The sequence below is a fragment of the Rattus norvegicus genome, chromosome 5 (genome assembly GCF_036323735.1).
Source record: "Rattus norvegicus strain BN/NHsdMcwi chromosome 5, GRCr8, whole genome shotgun sequence".
NCBI classification, from domain to species: domain Eukaryota; kingdom Metazoa; phylum Chordata; class Mammalia; order Rodentia; family Muridae; genus Rattus; species Rattus norvegicus.
Genome location: NC_086023.1, coordinates 29172175 through 29199250, shown reverse-complemented (window position 1 = coordinate 29199250; position 27076 = coordinate 29172175). Strand labels below are relative to the sequence as shown.

The window sequence follows — 27076 nt, the reverse complement described above, 5'->3', positions numbered from 1 at the left end:
TAGGCTGCCATTGCTTCAGTTACTTTATGTATTTATGAAGGTTTACTTGTTTAGCACAATAATAATAACTAGTATTTGCTGTGCTCTTAGCATGACTAATCACCAAATGCTTTGAGAATAGGAAATATATGTGTATATATTACATATTTATATGTGTATATGTATATATGTGTATGCTTATATGTAATATAATGGTATATATCATGATATTAGAAACAGTAACTTGAAAAAAAAAACATGTAATATGGTGCATACCTGTAATGTCAGTGCTTAGAAGGTAAAGGCAAGAGACTCAGGTTCAAGTACAACCTCCACTATGTGGTGACTTAGTTCAACATATGATCCTTTCAAAATCCCAATGAAATCAAACCAAAACCAAACTTTAAGATGGTTATATTAAGGCTGGGTATGGCGGCTCATTCCTTTAATCCCATCTCTTGAGAAGCAGAGGTGGGCGGGTTTCCAGGCCAGGCCAGCCAAGGCTACATAGTGAAACTGTTTCAAAAATAACACCACTACCACCAAAAAACCAAAACCATAAAACACTTATATCATATTGATACTAATAATATTTACAATATAATTTTTTATTTAGAAATATGTATTTTATATGATAAATAAGAACATTTGCAAACACTGCATTTTGTTTTTATCTTTCGGTGCTAGGGATTAAACCTGGGCCTTGTCCTTGCTAGCACTGTGCTAAGCCACTGTCCTGAGATTTTTGTTTAACTGATCTAATAAATCAGAAAGTTGATTTCTCAAATTTGTCTGCGATTCTGTACCGGAGCAGCTGGCCCCACCTTTGGGATATACTTCCTGTGCTATGGTGAGACTGCACCATCCTGTGCACAGAGTCCAAGTGAGTTCTCTGTTCATCAGGAAGTGCTCCTATGCATCGATGCTTACATGTAAATCAGTAGTTATCTGTGTCTCTTCAGACACAATCACAAAACCCATTGAAGTGTATATAATATATCAAGGACTGCAGTTTACAGAATATGTTAGATTTTTTTTAAAAGAAAAAGTACCAGTCATGATTCAGAATGAGTGTTTATAGGTATTAATAGATATTAATATGTATTTTATAGATATTAATGCATTCCTTTTGATCATTTAAAGTCAATGGACATTTTTCTCATATCTTTTTTTTATTGTCCTTTCTTGGTTTTGTTTGTTTGTTTGTTTGCTTGTTTGTTTTGAAACAGAGGGTTTCTATGTGTAGCTCTTGCTATCCTGGAACTTGCTCTGTAGACCAGGTTGGCCTCAAACTCAAAAATTCGCCTGCCTCTGTGTCCCGGTGCTGGGATTAAAGACATAAACCACCTACCACCCCTGACTTTCTTCCCCATGTCTCAGCCAGTTTTCAGTGCACTGTCCTTTCATGTTAGCCGTATTTGCCTTATTGTGAAGCAGGTTTCTGTAGTGTGTTCATCATGTAATATACAGATTTAAGATTTCTTTTTCCTAATTCAGTGTGTGTACGTGCGTGCGTGTGTGCATGAGAGAGAGAGAGAGAGAGACCGAGAGAGAGAGACAGAGAGACAGAGAGAAGAGAGACAACACACAGAGAGAAAGAGAGAGAGAGAGAGAGAGAGAGAGACAGACAGACAGACAGACAGACAGACAGCACTCGTGCATACATGGAAGATCAGAGACAACTAACTTTCTCCTCTTCTGCCATGTCGGTCCGAAGGATTGAACTCAGGTCATCATGATTTGTGGCTAGCACTTTTCACACTAAACCTTCTTATGGTCCTAGACCATCTTTCCCTTGTTGACATTTTACATTAGTGTGGTACATTTGTTACAGGTATTAAATATTTTCCTTAAATGAAGCCTGTTCTTTATTCAGATGCTCTTAGTCTTCACCTTCTGTCTTTTTACTTTTATTGCCATGTTGTTTTGGATTCTATTCACTGACAGTTTCCTAGGTTTTTGTTTCTGATGATCCTGACACCCATCCACCCATCCACCCATCCATCCACCCACCCATCCACCTACCCATCCACCCATCCACCCATCCGTCTGTCCATCCATCCATCCATCCATCCATCCATCCATCCATCCATCCATCCATCCATCCATCCATCTTCCTTCCTCCTCCTCTTTCCTTTGCTTGTAGTGGGGATTACCACAGGACATCACATATACTAGGTAGGCGTTCCATCAACTGAGCTTCTCATCTGGGAGGCGTCCTGCTGAGATGTCCTGTAGGATGGGCCTCTGTTAAGAGTTTGATTATCTTTAATATTCTTTTTCAGATGTTTCATTTCAACGTTTTGCAAAGATCTTCATTGGCTGTCTTGCAGCCATTATTAGTGGTATGATGCATGTTTTCTACCTGTCGGCTTACCACGAACGGAAATTCTGGTTTTCCAACAGGCAGGTAAGAAGAATTTTGAGAGTATGAAAAGTGTTTTCATACTTCCTATTAACTTGAACAATGTGTGTCTTAGGAGGTTGTACATATATTTGGTAAGTATGACAAGCACCACCTTATTTGTAAGAATTGCAAAATGCTACAGAAGTTCTTTTGAGATAGTTACAGTATCAGCCTTAAAATATGTAACAAGCTGGGTGTGGAAGCACATGCCATAAATCTAGCACTGACAGGCCAAGGTAGACAGATCTCTGTGGAGTCTAGACTAGTCCCTGGGGCTAGTTCCAGGCTGACAAGTCCTACATAGTGACTCTGTCTCAAACAAAATGTAATCATGTAATCTATAAACCAGAAACTACTAGGGTGCTCTCCTTGTACAGTGACTTTCTCTGGGATTGTTTGAGGAAAATCTCCTCAAGTGTATAAGAACTGGCTGCAAGAGGCACCAGACCAAAGACAGATCCAGGTTACAGAGGAGTTGTGGGTGGAGCTCATTTGTAGAAGTGAGTGGTGGGCAGTAGCAAAACTGAGTTCTTGAATTGGAATGAAAAGGAAGTGATAGTAAAATGTCAGAACAAGCCCAACTTCTTCCAAACCAAATGCGCCTGGTTCTCTTAAGCTAGTACAAGGATGGCAGGCCCATTGCTGGTGCTTAGGATACATGCTGTAGGTCTTAAAGGTCCATGTACACTCTTACAGATCGTGTATTTATAGTATGCTGGGAGATGGGGAAACTGATCAGAGCTATTTAGGACAGCCACGACTCTTCCTGTAAGACGACTGTGGTCAGATCACACCAAGTCTCTCTAGGGACTTTCAGTGAGGTGCTGTGGTACTAGGTGGCCTCTTGGTTTGGTAGCTCAGATTTCGGCAATATGAATTTTATTTAGCATTAGAAGACTTTACTTTTAGATTATGTAATGACACTTGTATTATCTAATTTTAGAATTAGATTTTTAAATTACAGTTTTTGGGGAAAGGTCGAAAATGATTAACAGATATGACAGGATTTACATTTTAAATTTTATTATATGTTTTTCAATTTTAAAATTACATTTATTATGTGTATGTAAGTGGTATAACAAGTGTCTTAATTCACTAAATCCTCTAATTGGCTCCAATAATAGCATTACGACATTGCCTCATGTTTACTGTTTGGTTTTAAATTATGTGTATTTCACAGAATACATAATCGCTATAGTTACATGAAGTTCCTGAACAGGTAGGGGTTATACAGTAAGACCTTGTCTCAAAAACAAACAAACAATAATGACCCCTCTGTCATTATAGTTATGCATGACAAGTGTAGGAATGTCACCTGGGAGCTGTCAGGAAGCAACCTCTCTCTCAGATTCTTCAGCCTAGCCATCTGCCATGCTGGGTCAGGCGACTGTATTGTATCTGAGAACGCCAGAGGTTTGAAAATATGGGTGTCCATGAAGAACATACACTCTCTCTCTCTCTCTCTCTCTCTCTCTCTCTCTCTCTCTCTCTCTCTGACGTCTTGGGAAATTAACATAAAATTCATGTGTCATGTAGCTTTCTGTATGCAGTCTGAAGCTGTTTTTGCGTTTCTGTTGTGCTTGCGTTTTTATTGTTCTTCCTTGGTGGAACATTTTTCACTTACACCATCATGGCCACATACACAAAGGTTTAGCTTTTCAAACATTAAGATCTCAGATTTTGAAGTGGGAATCCTTAGTTTGTATTATGTGTGGAAATAGCTAGATGTTAACAGATGATCTGCTCAGGGCTGGATTACAGTGCAGGGTTAGAGCTCTTGACCAGCAAGCGCAGGGCCTAGGGTTGGACTCCTGGCATGGAGGAAATAAGATTAGGGTCGAACCAAAGATTGATTTAGCGTAAAAAAGTACAAAACGTTCTGTGGTTTTTGTTCGTTTCCCATGGGGTCTCCCTGTGTGTTCTCTGGTTGGACTGGGACTTGCTAGTAGACTAAGCTTACCTCAGCTCACAGAGATCTTGCTTCTGCCTGCAGTGCGGTGCTGGAGTTAAAGTGGGAGACACCACACATGTCTTTTACCCTATGTTTTAAATTACTTTAGTTTTGGTTCTTTATAGTTGAATCTTGGGATTTTTTTTCTTTCTGATTTGGGAATTGAGCCAGCACCTAAAAATCCTCCACTACTGAGCCACATGTCCAGCCCCTAAGACTTGTAAATCTTGCTTATTTGGAAAACACTGAGAATGTATGGCTCTGCAAATGTACTTATTAAATTATAAACTAGCCTTCCTCTTTTCAATACGTAAGGTTATATATAATCATAAAAAACACTGCTTCCTGCATAAACTTATTTTCTTATTCTGGACATTTGGTTTTTAAAGTCATTTATATTTTTTAAAGAGAATCACACTGTGTAGTTCAGACTGGTCTGGAACTTACTATGTAGCCCAAGCTGGTCTCAAACTTGATCCTCCTGCCCCAACCTCCTCTGTGCTAGGATTACGGGCATGTACTACTATGCCTGGCTTTTCGTTTAAATTCTGACATTTCGGTTTATTGTCAGTACCTTCATACTATTCCTGCTGTTTATAGGGTATTCTTTGGGTTTTCCTTCTAGAATTTCCTTATATGTAAAACATATAACGCTATATCAGTTACAAACCATTTTAAACCTTAAGTGTTTTCACTAAAATGATTGCTAGACTATTGAGAAATTTATCTTATTAATATGGTAATTTAGGAAATTTTAAATATATACTTGAATAATATGGTGGTAAATGTGAGTTTAAAATGTGAAGGAAACAAACCAAACACAAGAAGATGAAGGAAAAGAGAAACACAGTGACATTCAACACTGACGTTTAAATACTTATGTCATTGCAGGAACTTGAACGAGAAATCACATTTCAGGGTGACAGTGCCATTTATTACTCCTATTATAAAGACATGTTAAAGGCTCCTTCATTTGAAAGAGGTATGGCCAACCACGGTTGCAATTGTTGTAATAATATTGTTCTGAAATAGAACACTGTTCTTAAAGATTACGAGCTTTAGGATGTGGGGATTTGTCTCAGGATGTAGGCGTTTCTTGTTATGTATGTAATAGGAAAGTTGGGAAGATGCGGCATCTGCTGTAGCGTTTGAGCATCTCTTTTCCCCATGTTATTTGTGATTACTAATGAGTAACCTGTTGAATCACTGTCAAAGCAGAACAGTAATCTGGAGAAAAACCATTATGTATTTAGGTGTTTACGAGCTGACGCACAATAACAAAACCATCTCCCTGAAGACTATCAACGCCATGCAACAGATGTCTTTGTACCCGGAACTTATTGCCAGTGTGCTCTATCAAGCAACTGGTAGCCATGTATGTATTTTTTTCTTACTTTATTATTTTTATTTTAGATTTGCTTCATGTGTATGAGCATTTTGCTTGTATATCTGTATGTGTTCCACATGTGTGCCCAGTGCTCAGAGGTCAGAGGACATTGGAGCCTCTAGGACAGTGGTTCTCACTCTGTGGGTCTTGACCCTTTTGGGGTCACATATCAAGATACCCTGCATATCATATATTTACATTATGATTCAAAACAGTAACAAAATGACAGTTATGAAGTAGCAATGAAGTAAGTTTGTGGTTGGGGGTCACCATAACATGAGGAATTGTATTAAAGGGTCACAGCACTAGGAAGGTTGAGAGCCAGTGCTCTAGAAGTTATAGATAGTTGTGAGCCACCATGGGGGCTCTGGGAACTGAATTGAGGACCTCTGCAAGAACAAAAATGCTCTTAACCACTGAGCCATCCCTCCAGCCCAGTTTTTTTCACTTTAGTGTCTGTTTTCTTGCATAGTTTTGTATCCTTGGGTTGTTTAACACCATCTTCTGTCATTCCCTTTCTTTTTACCTTTAGGAAGTGATTGAACCAGTGTATTTCTACATTGGCATTGTTTTTGGATTACAAGGAATATATGTTACAGCTTTGTTTGTTACAAGTTGGCTTATGAGTGGCACGTGGCTAGCAGGAATGCTTACCGTTGCATGGTTCCTAATTAACAGGTATGCAAAGGTTTTTTTTTTTTTGTTTGTTTTTGTTTTTGTTTTTGGTTCTTTTTTTTTGGAGCTGGGGATCGAACCCAGGGCCTTGCACTTCCTGGGCAAACGCTCTACCACTGAGCTAAATCCCCAACCCCTATGCAAAGGTTTTAAATTGATATTTACAACCTCTTTCTTAGTAGCTGTGGTAGTCATAGAGCTCTGAAAATATTCCCATTCTTACAGTGCTTACCTATAATCTGCAAACCTCTTGGTTGGTATGCTGTGTGGTGCAGTTTAGGTAGGATTCCCCTCAGGGCCTAAGCCGGTCAAAGCCGGTCTGGGAAGGTGGTTCATTGGTTGCTTGCTGTACAAGTATGTGAACTTGTGAACTGGAGTTCAGACTCCCAGAATCCATGTATGCTGGGTGGATGTGGGCTGCTGTGATTCCCGCTCTTAGAAGTCTCTGTGGAGCGAGCTGGTTAGCCCAAGTTGGTATTGGAAAGTTCTTGATTGATCCAAAGGCCCTACCTCAATGTAGAGTAGGATGGAGCACAGCCAAGGAAGAAGTCAACCTTGGGCCTCTTTACAGATGGCCGCATGCTCCCACACACATGACAACACACACAGGCGTGCGCACAGACACATGAAGGTAAAACAAAGCAGAAAGCCTCTCCAGCTGGTATAAGACTCAGAGATGAGTAGATTTACGGTGCCACACTGGCTTGAAGCTGAAAGACAATGAACTCTTCAAGCACGAGCTGGTGAAAAGACAGCTTGCTGCTAAGCCTGGTCCAAGAGAGTGGTTTCCTACAAATTGTCCTGTATCCTCCGCTGGTACACCATGACATGTGCATACTGAGTTTTAGGTACTCCTGGTCTGCTTAAAACCTTGACTCGAAATAATTTAGTCTTGCCCTGGCATAATGGTGCACACCTTTAATCCCAGCACTCAGGAGGTAGATGCAAGTGGATCTCTGAATTTGAAGCCTGCTTGGTCTACAAGTTCCAGGACAGCCAGGGCTGTACAGAGAAACTCTGGCTCAAAAGAAAAACAAAACAAAACAACAACAACAACAAAACCATAAAAAAAATCAGTTCTAGCCCAGGCATGGTGACATACCTGTAATTGCAACACTCAGGAGTTAAAGGTAGGAGGATCTCAGGAGTTCAGGTTTAGCCTGGGCTTTAAGAAGCCACCGTGTTTGCTTATTGCTGCATAAGAAAATAGCTGCTAATTAAAACATTATTTGACACAGTTGCTAGGGATAGAACTCCAAAGAGGCTTACCTGGTGGATCTGGGTCAGATATAACATAAGACGTTATTTCATATTAAATGTCTTTTACAACCTAATCCTGGAGACATGACATCACTCCATTATATATACTGTGGAAGATGATAACATTTACACTAGAAGGCAAGAACAATTAAGACCATTATGAAGACCTCTTTTCATTTGATCATTAAGTATTTATCATCACATTCAAAGAAGAAGCCTGGAAAACTTACTTTTCTTTTATATGGCCGAGGAACAACATACAGCTTTTTACAGCAAGGCAGGGACTCCATTGAGCCCGTTCCCTGGTCGTTTTTGTTTTTGAGACAGTCTTGCTTTGTTGACCAGGCTGGTCTCAGACTTACTGTAGCCCAGTGTGGTCTGAAATTCACCGTCCTCCCTAGTGCTGGGACTGCAGACGTGCACCCACGTGATGTCAGACATCGAACTGGGTCCTGTACATTCTGGGAAGCGCTGTACCAACTAAGCTACCCTCCTGGTTTACTTTTCGAGTTAGTACTTTTTTTTTTTTTTTTTTTTTTTTTTTTTTCAGAGCTGGGGACCGAACCCAGGGCCTTGAGCTTGCTAGGCAAGCGCTCTACCACTGAGCTAAATCCCCAACCCCCTGGTTTACTTTTCTTCGTGGTCTTACACCTGCGTGTTGTACTTTGGTATCTACTGGTTTGGATATATCTTCTGAGTTACTTTCAGGGAGGAGATCTTATTTGTTGATGAGCTTTTTAAAAATGAAGATTTGCTTATTTTTATTTTATACACATAGGTGTTCCCTGCCAGTGTCACATAAATTGCTGGTGCTCACAGAGGCAGGAAAAGGGCATCAGATCCTCTGGCCTGGAGTTACAGGCAGCCAGTGCTTTTTCCCGAAGCTGTTTCCCCAGCCCCTGATGAGTTTCTTCCTGAAGGCTCTGACCTTAGCAGGGAGAAAAAGATTGCTTCCGGGAGCAGCGCTGGCTCTTCTGTCCCAGGAGCTACCCTGCTAAAGCTCTATTCCGTTTCTTTTCTGAGTTGCCTGCTTTTCTCTGCTGTGTTCTGGTATCCTACTTCCTTTGTAGGCTTCTCTGGCTTTCTCTTTTATCAACTCACACTTGAGGCAGTTGGCAGCTTCTCATCTTATCTGGAAGTCATAGCTTACGGTGTTTTCAGCAACGGTGTTTTCCTTAGCTTTGTTTCCTTTTAGTTTTTGTTTGAGTAATGCCTAGTATTGAGCAAGTGCTATACCATGAAGCCATATAATTGGCCCCTGATTCTGTGTACGTGTGTGTGTGTGTGTGTGTGTGTGTGTCTGTGAGTGTGTGTGTCTTTGTGTGTGTGTGTGAGTGTGTGTGTCTTTGTGAGTGTGTGTGAGTGTGAGTATGTGTGTGAGTGTGTGTGAGTGTGTGTCTGTGTATGTGTGTGTGTCTGTGTATGTGTGTGAGTGTGTGTCTGTGTGTGTGAGTGTGTGTGTGAGTGTGTGTGAGTGTGTGTGAGTGTGTGTGAGGGTGTGTGAGTGTGAGTGTGTGAGTGTGTGAGTGTGTGTCTGTGTGTATGTGTGTGTGAGTGTGTGAGTGTGTGTGAGTGTGTGTGAGTGTGTGTGTGGTGCTGATAGCTTTGTTGCATAGTAGATAATACAGTGTTCAGTGACATCTCACTGTAGTTTATTAATATCTCCCCATGAGAGGCAGGAAGGGAATCTAGTTTTACTAGAAAGATAAGTGAGACCAAGCACCAGTCACCTCACACCCAGAGTTCTCGTATTTGGCTTGAGCTGTAAGCTTTGGTGAAGGGAAGTGGTGGGAGGAATCCACAGTTAAGCAGTCCTGACCAGAATCTGGCTTGTTTTTGTTGTTTTTTCAGTTTTGGGTCTGGAAGGGGTTTGTGTCTCCCTTAAGAGGTTTTCATTGACTTCTTGCCTGAGGGTGACCCTGCTGTTCCCATTGTGTGAGGTTTGCTTCTGCTTGGGGGAGTTTGGAGACAGTTCAGCACCCATGAGGGAGTAATACCTTCTGCTTCTCAGGTTGTCTTGCCAGTGCTTGTCTGAGTGTGGGGCTCCCCTGTCCTGAATGCAAGGTGACTGCATTTAAGGATGAATGCAGACTGTCTCTCAGAGGCTTCTCTCACTGATTGTAAGCCGATGCCTTTTCCTTGGAGTTTTTACTGAGTATGGTCTCGATGATTTTGGGGGCAAGATTTGCTGGACCTATTGCTTTGGGTCTGAGTCAAGGAAGAATTTTAATTTTTTTTTTTCTGGGGCTGGGGACCGAACCCAGGACCTTGCGCTTCCTAGGTAAGCGCTCTACCACTGAGCCAAATCCCCAACCCCGAATTTTAACAGTTAAGAGTGGTATGGCTCCATCATGGCAGTCAGGGAGCAGAGAGCATAGTTTTAAATTATACACACTTAATGACTAGTGATGTGCATGTGCTTAGTTGGTAAAGTCTTGCAACCATGGGTTTTTCCATCCATGTACCAGTTCTCCAAGAACTCAGAAGTTTACTGTTATTTGCAGTGCTCATGGCTTTATGCTACAATCATACCCCGACTAGATAATAACTCATTTAACCCATTTAAACTATTTCATGTCTACCACAGGGTTAGTTACCTCTTCTCAGTTCCATGCATCCAACTTCCTCAAACTCCAGGGCAAATCTTCTGTGTGAGAATCTCCCAGAGTTCCTCTCTCTCTACTGGAACTCCTACCTCTTGTTTCCTGCCTTTTGCTAATAGGACATCAGCTTTTTGTTGACAGGTGAATGCTTCCACACAGTGCACACAAGATTCTTCCTACAGAGTCTCTTACTTCTTTTTTAATGGAAAGTTTTGGGTCAAGAACCTGTTCACACCTTCTGTTTTATAGTCCTGAGGTTGGACCTGTGGTACGCTCTGTAAGCACTGTAAATCTAAGCTGCACCCTCCCCTCACCCCATCCCCCATAAACCTAGGTCGGCAATGGACTTATGGTCTTCCTCTCTTGGCTTCTTGGGCTTTGTGTCACCATACCAGTTCTTGTTTTTTAGTGACATTGTTTACCTTCTGGTTATTGAGTTATAAGAGGTTTTACAGTTACGCTGGTATAACAGCGTTGTACTCAGTGATGGAGAGAGTATATGGTGGTAGTTCTACTATGCAGGCTATACTAGTTCTTCCTCCATGGGTAAGGATGCCTTGCTGGTAGTTTCTCGCATGTTTTGTCATTGTCAGGGATGTATATTTCAGAGGGTTTTCTTGTCTGTGTGCTTTATGTTTTCTCTTCTTCTTCCTCTCTCCTTCTTCCTCTCCCTCCCTCCTCTTTTGTTTTTATTTTTTGAAACAGTCTCTCAGTATATAGCCTTAGATAGCCAGAACTTTCCATGAGGGCCAGGGTGTCATCAAATTCAGGGAGATTGACCTGCCAGATCCACTTCCTGAGTGCTGGCATTAAACACATGAGTCAGCATACCTGGCCACATGCTTTCTTAGTAATGAAAACAGAAAGCTTTACATTTTGGTCAAGTATGGTGAGTTGGGTCTTACTGTTTTATTTTTCCATACATCTGTGTCATAATGAAGAGCTCTCTGCCAAGCCCAGAGTTGTTGGGAGTGCCATTGTGTGCTGTGCTTTGAATTGCCTCTTACATGGTCTCCAGTGTGCCACTACTGAGAGGTGGACATGAATGAGTCGGGGTCCTTATGCCTGGAACCACTGCCGTGGTGAAGGCCGTAGCTGGTGTGCACAGCCCTGCTTTCATACTCGGGCACTGTGCAAAACAGTTTTTGGTTGAATCAAGCTATCTTGTTCCTCTACACTAGCGAGGAAAGAGCTGGAAGGCCCCACCTGTGAGGAATGGACCCTTGCTAGACACTGAATCCCCTGCTGCCTTCCTTGATCTTGGATTCCCAGCTTCTAGAACTATGTGCAATACATTCTTTTTTTTTTTTTTTTCCTCCTTTTTTTCGGAGCTGGGGACCGAACCCAGGGCCTTGCGCTTGCTAGGCAAGTGCTCTACCACTGAGCTAAATCCCCAACCCTGTAATACATTCTTTTGTTTATAAATTGCAAAATCCATGGTATTCTGTTATAGGAACAGAAACCCACCAAGATATAATATTCTTTTTCGTGGCATTTTTGAAAAAGATAAGTAAAAGCAAAAAGCAGAGATTTTCCAATGGACTTTTGTTTGCATTGTATCGTGTATATATGTGGGAATCAGAGGTGAACTTTCAGGACTTGTTTTCCCCTCCTACCATGTGAGAATTGTTTGTTGGAAACACCTTTGCCCACTAAGCCTCTCACTTCTCCTTCCTGAATTTGACTATTTTATACACTTTTATAATAGGTAACGAAAGGCTGGTTACAGTCTTGTATGCATGGAACTAATTGTTCTGATATCTGTCACTCTTTCTGTCACTTTTGTTTTTCTATGTTTAACGTTTTTGAGGCAGGGTCTTGCTATTTCTTTGACTGGTTTAGGACTTAATGTGCAGACCAAGCTAGCTCCAAGCTTGCGTCGATCTCCCTGCCTTTAGCTTCCACGTACTGGAACAACTGCTGAGAACCATGATGGCTCAGCAGTTAAGGGCACCTGATGCTCTTCCACAGGACATGGGTTCAGTTCCCAGTGCCCACCTGGCAGCTCACACGTGTCTGTGTAGCTCCAGTTCCAGGAATCTGATGCCCTCTTCTGGCCTCCAGGAGCACCAGGCTCACACATGGTACACGGGCATCCATGCAGGCAAAACACCCATATGCATAAAGTAAAATAATATTTTAAAAATAGGATAAAGACAAGCACAAGGCCCTGGGTTCGGTCCCTAGCTCCGAAAAAAAAAAAAGAAAAAATAGGATAAAGAGGGGGCTGGAGAGATGGCTCAGTGGTTGAGAGCACTGACTGCTCTTCCGGAGGTCCTGAGTTCAATTCCCAGCAACCACATGGTGGCTCACAGCCATCTGTAATGGGATCCGATGCTCTCTTCTGGTGTGTCTGAAGACAGCTACAATGTACTCATATAATAATAAATAAATCTTTTAAAAAAAATAAGATAAAGAGAAAAGTGCAGTGTAGCATTACACAAGTATATACCTCACTTCTGGTGTCCTCTATGGTTTATTTTAGGGTGGACACAACAAGAATCGAGTACTCCATTCCCTTAAGAGAAAACTGGGCTCTACCATATTTTGCATGCCAAGTTGCTGCACTTACAGGCTATTTAAAGAGAAATGTAAATACGTACGCAGAGGTAAGATGCAAACCTGTTTTATACATTACAGCCAATTCTGATGTTCTGCAAATATGTTTTGGTTGCTTTGTTTTGACACAAAAATTTCTTTAGTTCAGGCTGGCTTCAAACTCATTATGTAACTAAGGCTAGGTTTTGAGCACTTACTCTACCTGCCACCGTGTAGGATTGCAGTGGGCCACCATGCTGGGCTGCGGTGCCTAATTAAAGTAAGTCATATCAGGGGCTAAGTTGTACTCAGTGAAGCATACAAATTTGTTACATACAAGTACTGTGTAACATGTAGTAAGGTAGTTGTTACATCTTGTTTTTCTGTAATCTGATAACAGCCAAATAGTTTTGGGAAAACAGATGTTATACTGTTTTTAGTGTGGTTACATGAAGAATATCTCATTTTGGAAGTTAATCTATCCAAGTGTTGTTTTTGCCATTTCTCTTACTTCAGGAACATTTATGTCCTTTAGTCATCAGAACTTAAAAAGAAATATTCCTGAAGACACAGCGGTGGCCGGATGACAGTGTCTAAACTTTGATGGCAGTGTGGCATGTCCTTGTGTTCACTCACATGTCTTCCCTGACTGAGATTAGTAGGTTAGTCAAAGCTTAAGGAAACGTCCTCCTCTCAGATCATTTAGATGCATATTTAAATAAGTCTTTGTTACTGTTATTACCTCAATCCTATGGGCAGTTGAATGAAGCCTAGACACTGTGTCACAGAATAATTTAATAGAATGTATTGAAGTTGACTGGAATAACAGTCCTTTGGCAGTCTGCCAGTCTTAAGTTTCCTGCCTAGGAAGTGACCAGAATCAACTAACCAAGGTCTTCTAGGGAGTGTGTCTGTCTGGAAAACAGCACAGGCACTAGGGCTGGGGTACCTCTGTGGTAGCTGGCACGTGCAAGGGTTGGAGCTTCTACCCCAGCACCATAACCAAACACACCAACGGTGGGAGTTGATCGGATTCCTTCCTCTCTGTTTTATCCTCATGTGTATTTTATGTTAATAAGAAGCAAATACAAAAGGAAACCGAAAGGTAATATCCTTTTAATGGAGACCCATTTACAATGGTAGGATTATTTTTGATGATGTGTATAATATAATATATTACATATAATACATATATATTTCAATTTGCAAACATAAAATAATAAGCCAGGTATGGTGGTATATGTCTTTAATCTCAGTGCTCAGGAAGCAGAGGCAGGAGGAGCTCTGTGATTTTGAGGCCAGTCTGGTCTACACGGGGAGTTCCAGGGCAACCAGAGCTACAATAAAGAGATCCTGTCTCAAAAAACTTAGAAAAAATAAATGTAGCATGAAACATTGCAGTTAAAAAACATTAAAAAATAACAATATGGTATAATTGGGATAAAGTTTATAAAGAATGTTTTAAAATATGCAAGACCCTAGCTAGGTGCTGTAGTCCATACCTCTCATCCCAGCCCTTGGGCATGGAAAGCAGGAGTTCAGGTATATTCTTAGCTACATGATGAGTTCAAAGCCAGCCCTGTCAAAAAGAATAAAACAAAAATATCCCCCTAAAAGTAACATTGAGAACGGATGGATATGGTGCACTCTTGTAGTACCAGCGCATAGACAACTGAAGCAGCAAGATTTCCACAAGTTCAAGACCATTGTAGGCTCCAAATACCAAACCAGCCTGCCTGTGTAGCCTGACTCTGCTTAGAGACTCTATAAGCCTGACAGCCTGAGTGTGGTCCCCACAAGGAGAGAGCAGACACCAAAGTTGTCTGTCGGCCTCTACACAGGCGGCCCTCCCCCAGATTCTACACAATAATAAAAAAAAACTTAAACAAATTTTACTTAAAGAGTTACTACTGTTTTTAGGCAACAGTTTGTTTAGTTCTAAATAAACATCATAAAAGCAGCTTTGGCAGTTCGTCTGTCTACACTGAGAACTCTCGAACTTGAAGGCTGTGCTGGGATGCAGGTCTGTGGGGAAGAACGCTTGCCCAGTAAGCCTGCGGCCTTGGGGTTGATCCCTAGTAGCAGCAGACAGTACTGAGCTATGGGAACTCAGCATTACAGGCCTGAGGTCTGCCATGATGTTCTGCATGAAGGTATGAAAGTTCAGCAAATACGCTTGCTGTGTTCAGGAAGTGTTCAAAGACATAGCCCAGGCTGGCCTCGGGTTCTCTTGCGGTAGTTCATAGAACCGAGATTACCCCAGGCATGGCTCATTTTCATTGTTAAGTAAAGTAAAGTAGCACCCAGTTTTGCATGGTCGATGTGTGCTGCATGGTCGATGTGTGCTGCATGGTCGATGTGTGCCGCATGGGAGGAAAACAGGTCAAACTTTGTTAAGAGTAAAACCTTGACTAGGCAACCCAGGCTCTTGATAGTTTTTCGGAAAATCAAATTAGCATGAACAAATAAAAAATACTATTTTAGGACAAAATAACATTACCAGCTATTCTAATAAAAATCAGTTTCAGGGCTGGGGATTTAGCTCAGTGGTAGGGTGCTTACCTAGGAAGCGCAAGGCCCTGGGTTCGGTCCCCAGCTCCGAAAAAAAAAAAAAATCAATTTCTTCTAAGTTTTGCTTTCTCTCTTGACATGAAAAAAAAAATTGTGCCCCTTTTGTTGCCCCTTTGAAATATAATATGGGAAAGACAGGTGCTGGTACCTCTGTGCTTTGTTAAGGTCCTGCTGTGGTATTTTTGTTTGTTTGGCTGATATGTTTTGTTTTATTGTTTTTCTTTTAATAGTTATTTATTTTATGTATATATGACCGCACAGTCCTTGACACACCAGAAGAGGGCATCAGATCAAATTACAGGTGGTTGTGAGCCACCATGTGGTTGCTGGGAATTGAACTTAGGACCTCTGGAAGAGCAGCTAGTGTTCTTAACCACTGAGCCATCTCTCTAACCATTGTTTTATGTTTGTTTTTGGAAGTAAGGACTCTACATAGCTCCATCTGTGTCCTAGAACATGTTATGCAGACTAAGCTAGCCTTGAACTCATAGATGTCCACCTGCCTCTACTTCTCAGGAGCTGGGGTTGGGACATGCAGCCCCACACCTGGCCGGCCTGTGGCTTATCGGGTTTTCACAGTAGTGAAGTGACTGATTTTAGTTGTTTTTTTTCTAGAGGTTTTGCTACTTGTTGCTGAGTACCTCGACGTACACGTTCATGATGGTGTGGGAGTACAGCCACTACATCCTGTTTCTTCAAGCAGTCTCCCTGCTGCTGTTAGACATCTTCTCAGTGCAGCAAAGCGACAAGGTAGTGCGATGCCCTTAAATGAGGAATTTAAAAGCAGAGACTAATGGTTTGTCTCTAAAAACCTCCTTTCCGGGCTGGAGAGATGGCTCAGCGGTTAAGAGCACCCAACTGCTCTTCCAGAGGTCATGAGTTCAATTCCCAGCAACCACATGGTGGCTCACAACCATCTGTAAAGAGATCTGATGCCCTCTTCTGGTGTATCTGAAGACAGCTACAGTGTACTTATATATAATAAATAAATAAATCTTTAAAAACCTCCTTTCCATTTCTTTATCCCTTATTCTCAACTCTTCAGAACTCTAATGAGCATCAAAATTTAAATTATCTGAACAGAGAGAACCTAACAGAGGGATTTAATAACCAAGACTGTGCACATAGTTCAGCGGTAAAGTACTTTGTTTAACATGTAAAGGGTCCTGTCCGATTTTTAACACCAAAAACCTCATAACATCACTGTCCAAAGCAGTCATTAATCAAGAATGTAAGTCATCTTAATAACTGCTTAGCTGAGAGGGTGATGATATGAGAGGCCCAAAAGCGTTATGGACAGAGCACCTGCTGGACGCAGGAGCTGTGTTGTGGTGTTGGGAAAGTCGCACCTACTTTTGGGGCCTCGACAGGAAGGAACTGTTCTGCTGGGTTCCAGAACCAGCAGTCTTTTAGGTAAGGTTCCAAGGAAGTGCAAGCCAACAAGAGGCAAGAAAAGAGCGCCAATCTCCTTCTTCCTCTGGCTTTGCACTTTTCCTGAAGCCCCTCCTCTTGTCGGAGTTTGACTTGGCAAGAGGAGAACTGGATGTGAAGCTGAGAGTCACTCTGTAGCAACAGTGCACTCGTGCCAAGAGCAGGTTGAGCATTAGCCACACCAGAGACTCGGCTGTCTCCCAGGCCTGCGTGAGTACTTCCCGAGGGTGTCATTACTCGTCACAGTAAAATCTCTCTTTTGCGATTTATTTTTCAGTTATGCGTGTGTGTCTGTGCATCTGTGCACACATGAGGCCGTGCGTTGTAGTGTAGAAGGGCGTGTTGGACCTCCTGCGGATGGAGTCTAGGTGATTGTGAGCTGTTGGATGGTGGTACTAGGGCTTGAACTCAGTTTTCTGAAAGAGCAGTACCTACTATTAATCACTTGGGCATGGTTCCAACCCCTTTATTCTTCCTCTCTTTGTTTTAAAAATTTTTTTCAAGATTTATTCATTTATTATATATATAAATACACTGTAGCTGTCTTCAGATACACCAGAAGAGGGTATCAGATCTCTTTACAGATGGTTGTGTGCCACCATGTGGCTGCTGGGAATTGAACTCATGACCTCTGGAAGAGCAGTTGGGTGCTCTTAACCTCTGAGCCACCTCTCCAGCCCTGTTTTAAAATTTTTAAGTAACTTACAAGTGTTTTGTTCCGTGTCTGGATGTTTGGCCTCCATGTCTGTGTGCTACATGGATGCAGTGACCTGGAGGCCAGAAGAGGCCTTGAATCCCTGGGCACTAGAGATAGAGCGATCGTGAGCCCCAGCACTACTCTGTACCATGGATCCTCCTCCCCACCTTCAGACCCTGTATTCTCTGCTCTTTCTGGAATTTGTTTCTTTATTTTTGTTGTTGTTTTGTTTTCTTTTATGGAGACAGGGTTTCTCTGTGTAGCCTTGGCTGTCCTGTTACTTGCACTGTAGGCCAGGCTGGCCTTGAACTCATAGAGATCAGCCTGTCTCTGCCTCCTTTCTAAGCACTGGGATTAAAGGCATGTGCCACCATTGTCTGGCTTCCGTCTTCTGGTCTTCCTGCTCTCCATCCCAAGTCTGAGATTGCAGGCTGTCCACTACCACTCCCAGATGTGTGCAGTGCTCAGGACTGACCCAAGCACTCGGCAAACACTCTTCTAATTGAGCTGCTCCTCTAAGCTGTGACATTTTTTAACACAAGCTCTTGTTGTGTAGTCCTAGCGGCCTTTACTTGTAATCCTTCTGAGACTGCTTTCCAAGTGCTGGATTTGCTGACAGTGTGTACCACACCTACTTAAAGCTGAATTCGCAACAGGAAAGCTAACAGAAGGTGAAGTGTGACTGTAAAGAATGCACTTCAGTTTTCATTTATGACTTTTTTAGCTCCTTGCTTTTTCTGTAGCATGCTAAGAAGCAAATGTTAAGCTCATTGTATTCCAAAACAATAAAAATACAGATTAAACACTTCCTAACACAATCCTAAATTATAGCAGAACATTTACTTAAAATGTCTATTTTTAAAATTAATTTTATTCTCTTTTATTTTTGTTCTAACAGGTTTATGAAGTATATAAAATCTACATATTTTCTCTCTTCCTTGGGTATTTACTGCAGTTTGAGAATCCAGCTTTATTGGTATCTCCTTTATTAAGCTTAACAGGAGCGTTCATGCTTATTAAGTGCTTTCAGGTAATTAACATTGTCTTTCGTAAAAAGTAGCCTTACTATTTTAAATTGTTAATTTTATACTTCACTTTGTTTATGTGATTTGTTTTTTCCTTTGTAGCTAAATGTGAAAAAAGGAACGTTTGTGGCCAAAGTAATCAAAGTGTTTGAGTTTTACTTGTTATGTACTCTGCCAGTGACCTTAAATGTTATAGTAAAGGTAAGTACTTGGGATTCATGCCAGAGCAGTATGAGTAGAGGAATATGTTATGCCAGCTGTACCAAGAACAATGAGCTAACGAAGGATTAGAGTTTATACAAAGTTATCCCTAACAACACTGTATCAGAAACCAAATCAGCCAACAGAAATGTCTTCCGGAACAAGGGTTATTTAAATCAGCTGTCCTAGGATAAAATTTTCATACTCTCAAAATACCACTCCATTTTTATGCCTAAGCACGCAGAAAATGTATTCATGTTGTATACTGTGTGTTATTTATTATTTAACTCACTATTCTTTTAATCTGGCTGTATTTTCTATCATTAGTAACTGGAAATGAGTATACTGTTAAAAGCGTCGGCGTAAGGGAGTATTTCTCTGTTTAAGTAACGTTTTCTTCTCTGTAAGAATGATGTCTCACAGCTTGGCCCTGGTGCCTGATTCTCTCTCCTCCAGATGTTTGTCCCACACAAAGAAAATGAGCACGTGCTGAAATTTCTTGAAGTAAAATTTGGACTCAATATGACTAAGTAAGTGTCACATTTACATGTTCCCTTGATCTGTAACCTGTAGAAAACAAAAGCAAGGACACTGGGTGGAGGGCGTGTGCACCTGGTTACATGTCACTTCGGACATAGTTTTGGATTTTATATAGAAGATTAGTTTTTGGTTTTGGTTTTGAGGATTGCCTTCAAAGCCTTTTGAATTACAGGCAGTTTCCTACCACGGAACTGTAATCCCTGCCCTGTAAAATAAATGACACTGATATTGGGAGTGGTGGGGTGGGGAAGGGAGAGTAGGGCCATAGCTCAGTTGGTAGGATGTCTGCCTGGTACGCACCGAGCCCCAGTTCTAACCCAGCACAGCAGGAGAGACATGGGTGGTGTGCTTGGGACCATGGCTTGAATACCGTGAGCAGCAGCATAAATAAGTACGTTCCTAGTCTCCTAAAAAGTAGATATACTCAGACCTTTAACAGCATTACAGCCTTTATTTATTCTCGTAGGTGGATATGTTGTGTATGTATGAGTAAGCATGTGTTTGGTAGAGATCAGAGGGTAAGGTTAGGGATCATGGATTCCAGGGATCAGACTCAGGTTGTCAGGCTTGCATAGGGAGTGCTTTTACTTATGAGTCATCTCACCAGCCTCATAGTTTTGTTTTAAAGATTTAATTCTTATTTATTTATTTGTTTGTTTGTTTTTTATGACAGGGTTTCTTTGTAGCCTTGGCTGTCCTGAAACTTACTCTGTAGTCCAGGCTGGCCTCAAACTCAGAGATCCTCCTGCCTCTGCCTCCTTCCTGAATACTGGGATTAAGGTGTGTGCCTTAATCTATGGCTATGTGTTATTTTTATTTATATGCATTCGTGTGTGTGCGTGTGCATGTGTGTGTGTGTGTGTGTGTGTGTGTGTGTGTGTGTGTATGTGTGTGTGTGTGTGTGTGTGTGTGTGTAGGTCTGTATGTACCCTTGAATGAAGGAACCAGATTCCTTGGAGCTGGAGTTACAGGTGGTTGTGAGCCATCGGATGTGGTAGCTAAGAACTAAACATAGGTCCTCTGCAAGACCCTTAAGTACTACTGCGTTCTCTCTCTCTCTCTCTCTCTCTCTCTCTCTCTCTCTCTCTCTCTCTCTTTCTCTCTCTCTCTTTTAAATGAGTACACTGTCACTGTCTTCAGACACACCAGAAGAAGGCATCAGATCCCATTACAGATGGTTGTGAGCCATGTGGGTGCTGGGAATTGAACTCAGGACCTCTGGGAGAGCAGTCAGTGCTCTTAATCACTGAGCCATCTCTCCAGCCCTCTCCTGCTCTTTCATAGTATTTTTAGGGCTTTGTCCTTTGGTGAAGATTAATAGCACAGTCTACAGTTAGAGTAAGTAAAGACTAAAAACGAGGACTACAGATGTAACTAAGGGGTAGGTGCTGGCCTAGGATGTACACAACCCTTGGTTTGATCTCCAGCACTGCAGAAACATGAGTGAAATGGCCAATAACAGCTATACTAGCACTGTGAATAAAAGGGTGGTAGCAGGCTCAGTGTGGTCAGGTGCTTGCCTCGAATGTGAGAGACCCTGCGTTTGATCCCCAGTACTGCCAAATAAGAGGGAAAGAAAAGGGCAGAGGACAGGCAGAAAGATACTTGTTTCACAAAACAGTCTCATATTGGGTTTATAATAGTATAAATATTATAGTATAATTAAACTAGAAGCTGGCTGGGTTTTTAATTACAAAATAATGTGTTTCTAGTTTTATGAAACAACGTGGAAGAATGACTTTATATACTGACAGTTTCTATGTGTATAGCAGATGGTATTTGTTTACACACGTCTCACGTTCTGAGAAAGTTTATATATGATTGAATATTAAATTATATATGATTTAATTATATGATTGCAGACTGAATTCCTTACTGTGAGATAACATCGTTAGCAAATGCAGTGTGTGATGTGTGTGTTCATTTGCTGTGGTAACTATCATTAGACAACTCTCACAGGCCGAGGATGTAGGCAGTAAGAGCTGTGGTTGCTCTTCGTCAGGGAAGTCCGTGTTCCATCGACTTTATCCCTAACCCAGAGCCTATCCTACAGTTCTAAGGCTGCGAGCTGCTTTGAGCCAGTGTTTATTAGTTGGTATTTAGGTAGTACCCTGTAGTAAACATGCCAACTATTAGACTTGCTTTACAAGGGTAATACACGACTAGGTGTTATAAGGTTAAGACATAGTCTTTTCTCCCAAAACCATCACCCTCAGATTGGCTGTTTCCCCTAGCACCGTAGATTGAACACAGGGCCTTGCACATGCTCAGCAAGCACAGAACTACTGACCTACATTCCTCGCCCAATTCGTTTTTTACAAATCAGTGATGTGTGTACTATAAATAGCGAGTGTGTGTGCTTAAATGTGCTAGTTATATGTTAGAATTTGGAATTCACCAGAATTTCAGGAAATATTTCTCTAGAGACAGATTTCTAAGAACCGCCAAAGACAGATGGCTTAATGGTTAAGAACACTACTGCTCTTGCTAAAGATCTGGGTTTGTCTGGTTCCTAGTACCCACTCCCATGGTCCTACGTAACTCCAGTTTCAGTGGATCTGATATTCTCTTCTGGCTTCCTCCAGCATCAGCCGTAAATGTGATAAACATCACATGCAGATGAGGCACGCATAAGATAATAGGGAAGGCTTAACATTTTTTAAAGATAAGGAATGTTGTTGTTATTGTTGTTTGTTTAAAAAAGTAGCAGGGTGGTGTTGACACATCTTTAATCCCAGCCCTCGGGATTAAAGAGACAGATGGATCTCCAAGTTCGAGGTCAGCCTGGTTTGCAGAGCAAGTTCCAGGACAGCTAGAGCCACACAGAGAAACCCTGTCTCAGAAATAAAACAAAATAAGAACAACAACCAACAACACAAAAAGAACCACCAGAGAACCGTTAAAAGATACGCAGGATACCCATCAAGCTCTTGGATATAAAAGAAGCCATTTTAGTCTTGTGCTGCAGGTGTAGACAGCCTTAGGTTCATGTACAGTACACAGATTGAACATACAGTCACATGCCTGTGTTCTTGGTTCTTGGTAAGGTGGGAAATAGGAGGATCAGAAGTTCACGTCCTCCTCAGCTACACAGAGGATTGGTGTTTATGATGCCTTGAGATACATAAAGCTGTGCCTTAAAATACTAGCACTAATAATAATGGCTTGCCTTAAAGTACTAATATTAATAGCAACAACAGTGATAGCATCCCCAGCCCCAAAACATAAGACACTTCGGTAGCATCGTCTTTAATGGTTCTATGGTCCTGTGTAGCACATTGTCAAAATTTAGCTTATTTTTAAAGATGCAGTCATTTTTGAATAAGACACTTTTGTTCTACCCTTTAACACTTTTTAAATTTTGTTACTTTATATGTATAAGCGCTTGCCTGCATATATAATGTGCACCACATATGTAAATGCCCTTGAAGGACAGAAGAAGACATTGAGTCCCCTGGAACCGAAGCTACAGGTGGTTGTGAGTCTGAGTGTACTCGTGTGCACATCTAGGAGCCCGAGGAGGTCAGGAAAGGGAATTAGATCCCCTGGAACTGGAGTTAAGCAGACCAAAGCCAGGTCCTCTCGAAGAGCAGCCGGTGCTATTAACTGCTGAGCCATCTCCCTAGACGTTAATGAGCACTTCTGAATGTCTCCCTCTCTTCCCTGCGATGTGGCTCAGTGTTAGAAGTGCTTGCCGGTACTATTAACTGCTGAGCCATCTCCCTAGACGTTAATGAGCACTTCTGAATGTCTCCCTCTCTTCCCTGCGATGTGGCTCAGTGTTAGAAGTGCTTGTCTCAATGAGGCCCTGGATTTAACCCTCAGCTCAGCAACTGGAAAAATGAATTTGCTTTGGGCTTTACAGATGGTCACAGTTTCATTGTCTGAGCCACCCCACAAAATGCTCATGTCAACCACCTAAGACACTAGCAGGCTTAATTTTGCTCACAGTTTCATAGACTTCTTAAGAGTTTTTTTTTTTTAATTGATTTTTATTTTATGCGTATGGTGTTTTGCCTACACGTATGTCTGTGTACTACTTACCTGTTCTCTGGAGGCTAGAAGAGGGCGTTGGAGGCTCTGGAACTGGTCTTAGAGCTAGTTGTGAACCAACGTGGGACTGCAACCTGAATGTTGTACAAAAGCAGCCAGTGTTCCTAACCACTGAGCCATGTCTCCAGCTCTGGTTTCTTCAGGCATTTCTAAAAAGAGATAGATAGAGATAGAGGTAGAGATGGAGGATGGGGGAGAAAGAGCTTGCGCACCCACGTGGCATGTCTGTGGAGGTCAGAAGTCAAATCAGAAACTTTGTTTTCTTCTTGCCGGTGGCATTGAGCTCAGCCTCTCAGGCTCACAGTGAGCCTTTACCCATCAAGCTGCCTTACTGCCTCCATTGCCTACATCATGACGGTCGTGGTCATTGGTCCCACTGTCTGATCCATGGAGCGTATGGCGAAAGAGGTTAGGAAGTAGGGGGTGGTGGTGGGGGTACATATTTCAAAGTCGTCTTCCATCCAGGGACCTACCCAGTACTGCTGTCAGAGTATGAGTCCATTGGGCTCATGACCTATCCGTCCCTGTAGCTTCTACCCTAGAACACTGCTGGTGGGAGGTTAGCCACAGGTCTTTCCGGAGGGCCTTGACTTCTAACCTTGAGTCTGTAAGAGATGCAGCGGTGTCCACTCGTGAGCAGCTTAGATGAAGGCACGTGCTTCATTGTAGCTGACCGTTACTGCTAGGAATGAGTAGATCTAGAGAATGTTTTACCTTCATTTTTACTGAGATTTTTAAAATACCATTGTGTTCAGCAGTTCAAAGCACGTGTGGTTTTAATGTTCCTTGTTTTGTCTTTTTAGGAATTTTACATTGAACTGGCTCCTTTGTCAAGAATCTCTCCAGGCACCGTCCCAGGATTTTTTTTTACGATTGACACAATCTTCCCTATTGCCATTCTATGTTTTAGTGTTAACTATCTGTCTTCTTTCTATGACACAAGTTACTTTTAGGAGGATGAGGTAAGTGCTTATAATAATCAACTGTATTACTAATTAATGTATTTTAAAGATATAAAATGTTTTAAGGTGTGTGTGTGTGTGTGTGTGTGTGTGTGTGTGTGTGTGTGTGTGTGTGTGTGTGTTGGTCTGGTGCTGGGGTTTGAGAACCAGGGCCTTGTGCATGCTGAATATGCTTCGCCACTAACCACTAAGTTGTACCCAGATCCAGGTTTTCCTTTCTTGTCTTTTAATTAATTAATTAATTAATTAATTAATTAATTAATTAATTTTGAAGAGGCAGGGTTTGGGACTTTGGTGGAACTATGGCAGAACCCTTAACTAGGTTGCTCTGGGTTCAGCTCTGAAGGGGACAGGAAGGAGCACGAGAGGTTTTGTTGTGCCCTCTACATGGCCTAGAACTCACATTTTTAAGCAGTTCTCTTGGCTCAAAGTCACCAAGCCACCTCACAGCTTTTCAATGCTGTGTTCATTTTAGAGCATCTAATTCTATTCTTTCTTTATTGGTCATTAAAAATTAATCAGAAAAGCAGATGTTTAGTTTAATACCTCTGAGTATTTATATGGATATATAAATAATAGGGTAAGCTTTTACAGACTCATTTCACACAATTTACTACAATTTTAACTTAATTAAGAATAATATATTTGGGGGCTGGAAAGATGGCTCAGTGGTTAAGAGCAACAACTGCTCTTCCCGAGGTTCTGAGTTCAAATCCCAGCAACCACATGGTGGCTCACAACCATCTGTAATGAGATCTGTTGCCCTCTTCTGGTGTGTCTGAAGACAGCTACAGTGTACTCATATATAATAAATAAATAAAATATTTAAAAAAAAGAATAATATATTTGGCTAGGCATGGTGACATATGCCTTTAATGTCAGCACTCAGGAGGCTGAGGCAGGCTTATTTCTGATTTCGAGGCCAACCTAATCTACAGAGCAAGTTCCAGATTAGCCAGGATTATACAGAAAAACCTTACCTAAAGAAATGTTCAAGGGCTGGAGAGATGGCTCAGCGGTTAAGAGCACTAACTGCTCTTTCAGAGGTCCTGAGTTCAATTCCCAGGAACCACATGGTGGCTCACAACCATCTGTAATGGGATGCTCTCTTCTGAAGTGTCTGAAGAGAACTACAGTGTACTAGCATATAGATAAAATAAATAAATCTTTAAAAAAAAAGAAATGTTCAACATCTTTAGTCATAAGGGAAATGCAAATCAAAACAACCCTGAGATTTCACCTCACACCAGTGAGAATGGCTAAGGTTAAAAACTCAGATGACAGCAAATGCTGGCGAGGATGCGGAGAAAGAGGAACACTCCTCCATTGTTGGTGGGGTTGCAGACTGGTACAACCATTCTGGAAATCAGTCTGGAGGTTCCTCAGAAAATTGGACATTGAACTACCTGAGGACCCAGCTATACCTCTCTTGGGCATATACCCAAAAGATGCTCCAACATACAACAAAGACACATGCTCCACTATGTTCATTGCAGCCTTATTTATAATAGCCAGAAGCTGGAAAGAACCCAGATGCCCTTCAACAGAGGAATGGATACAGAAAATGTGGTACATCTACACAATGGAATATTACTCAGCTATCAAAAACAATGACTTTGTGAAATTCATAGGCAAATGGATGCAACTGGAAAATATCATTCTGAGTGAGGTAACCCAATCACAGAAAAACACACATGGTATGCACTCATTGATAAGTGGCTACTAGCCCAAATGCTCAAATTACCCTAGATGCACAGAACACATGGAACTCAAGAAGGATGATCAAAATGTGAATGCTTCACTCCTTCTTTAAAAGGGGAACAAGAATACCCTTGGGAGGGGATAGGGAGGCAAAGTTTAGAACAGAGGCAGAAGGAACACCCATTCAGAGCCTGCCCCACATGTGGCCCATACATATACAGCCACCAAACTAGACAAGATGGATGAAGCAAAGAAGTGCAGGCCGACAGGAACCGGATGTAGATCTCTCCTGAGAGACACAGCCAGAACACAGCAAATACATAGGCGAACGCCAGCAGCAAACCACTGAACTGAGAACGGGACCCCCGTTGAAGGAATCAGAGAAAGGACTGAAAGAGCTTGAAGGGGCTCGAGACCCCATATGTACAACAATGCCAACCAACCAGAGCTTCCAGGGACTAAGCCACTACCTAAAGACTATACATGGGCTGACCCTGGACTCTGACCTCATAGGTAGCAATGAATATCCTAGTAAGGGCACCAGTGGAAGGGGAAGCCCTTGGTCCTGCCAAGATTGAACCCCCAGTGAATGTGATTGTTGGGGGGAGGGCGGTAATGGGGGGAGGATGGGGAGGGGAACACCCATATAGAAGGGGAGGGGTAGGGGTTAGGGGGATGTTGGCCCGGAAACCCCGGAAAGGGAGTAACAATCGAAATGTAAATAAGAAATACCCAAGTTAATAAAGATTAAAAAAAAAAAAACCTTGTCTGTGAGGTGGTTTGGGATATATATATGTGTATATAGTTTATATATACATATATTATGTATATATGTATACACATATATAAGCATATATATATGTAATTTATTTGAAATGAAGCTACTGGTGTGCTTTGAAATTACTTAAAATTTTTCTGAACATGATGGGACATGCATATAATCCAAGTCCTCAGGAGGCTGAGCTAAGAGAATTGTGAATTCAAAGGCAGCCTAGGTATTGTCTCAAAAAATGAGAAATGAAAGCAAAAAAACAAAAACAATAATAAAAGTCACTATAAATATATTTGTTTTAAATATTCATTATGTTAGAAAGG

General features: G+C 41.7%; 1 protein-coding gene across 3 annotated transcripts in view; it reads left to right on the top strand.

Annotated features, from left to right (window-relative positions):
- Dpy19l4 (dpy-19 like 4) overlaps positions 1-27076 on the top strand; it is a 59615-nt gene that overhangs the window by 8882 nt on the left and 23657 nt on the right. For 2 of the 3 annotated variants that reach the window (XM_039109411.2, NM_001305280.1), the window contains exons 3-12: positions 2265-2389; positions 5229-5319; positions 5591-5712; positions 6257-6402; positions 12748-12871; positions 15987-16121; positions 18398-18529; positions 18627-18725; positions 19182-19255; positions 24122-24280. In XM_039109411.2, coding sequence (XP_038965339.1) covers positions 2327-2389; positions 5229-5319; positions 5591-5712; positions 6257-6402; positions 12748-12871; positions 15987-16121; positions 18398-18529; positions 18627-18725; positions 19182-19255; positions 24122-24280 — 1145 coding nt within the window. In that variant the 5' untranslated portion in view covers positions 2265-2326. Of the gene's footprint in view, positions 1-2264; positions 2390-5228; positions 5320-5590; positions 5713-6256; positions 6403-12747; positions 12872-15986; positions 16122-18397; positions 18530-18626; positions 18726-19181; positions 19256-24121; positions 24281-27076 lie in introns of those variants that run through there. The other variant, XM_063287283.1, reaches the window with a different exon arrangement.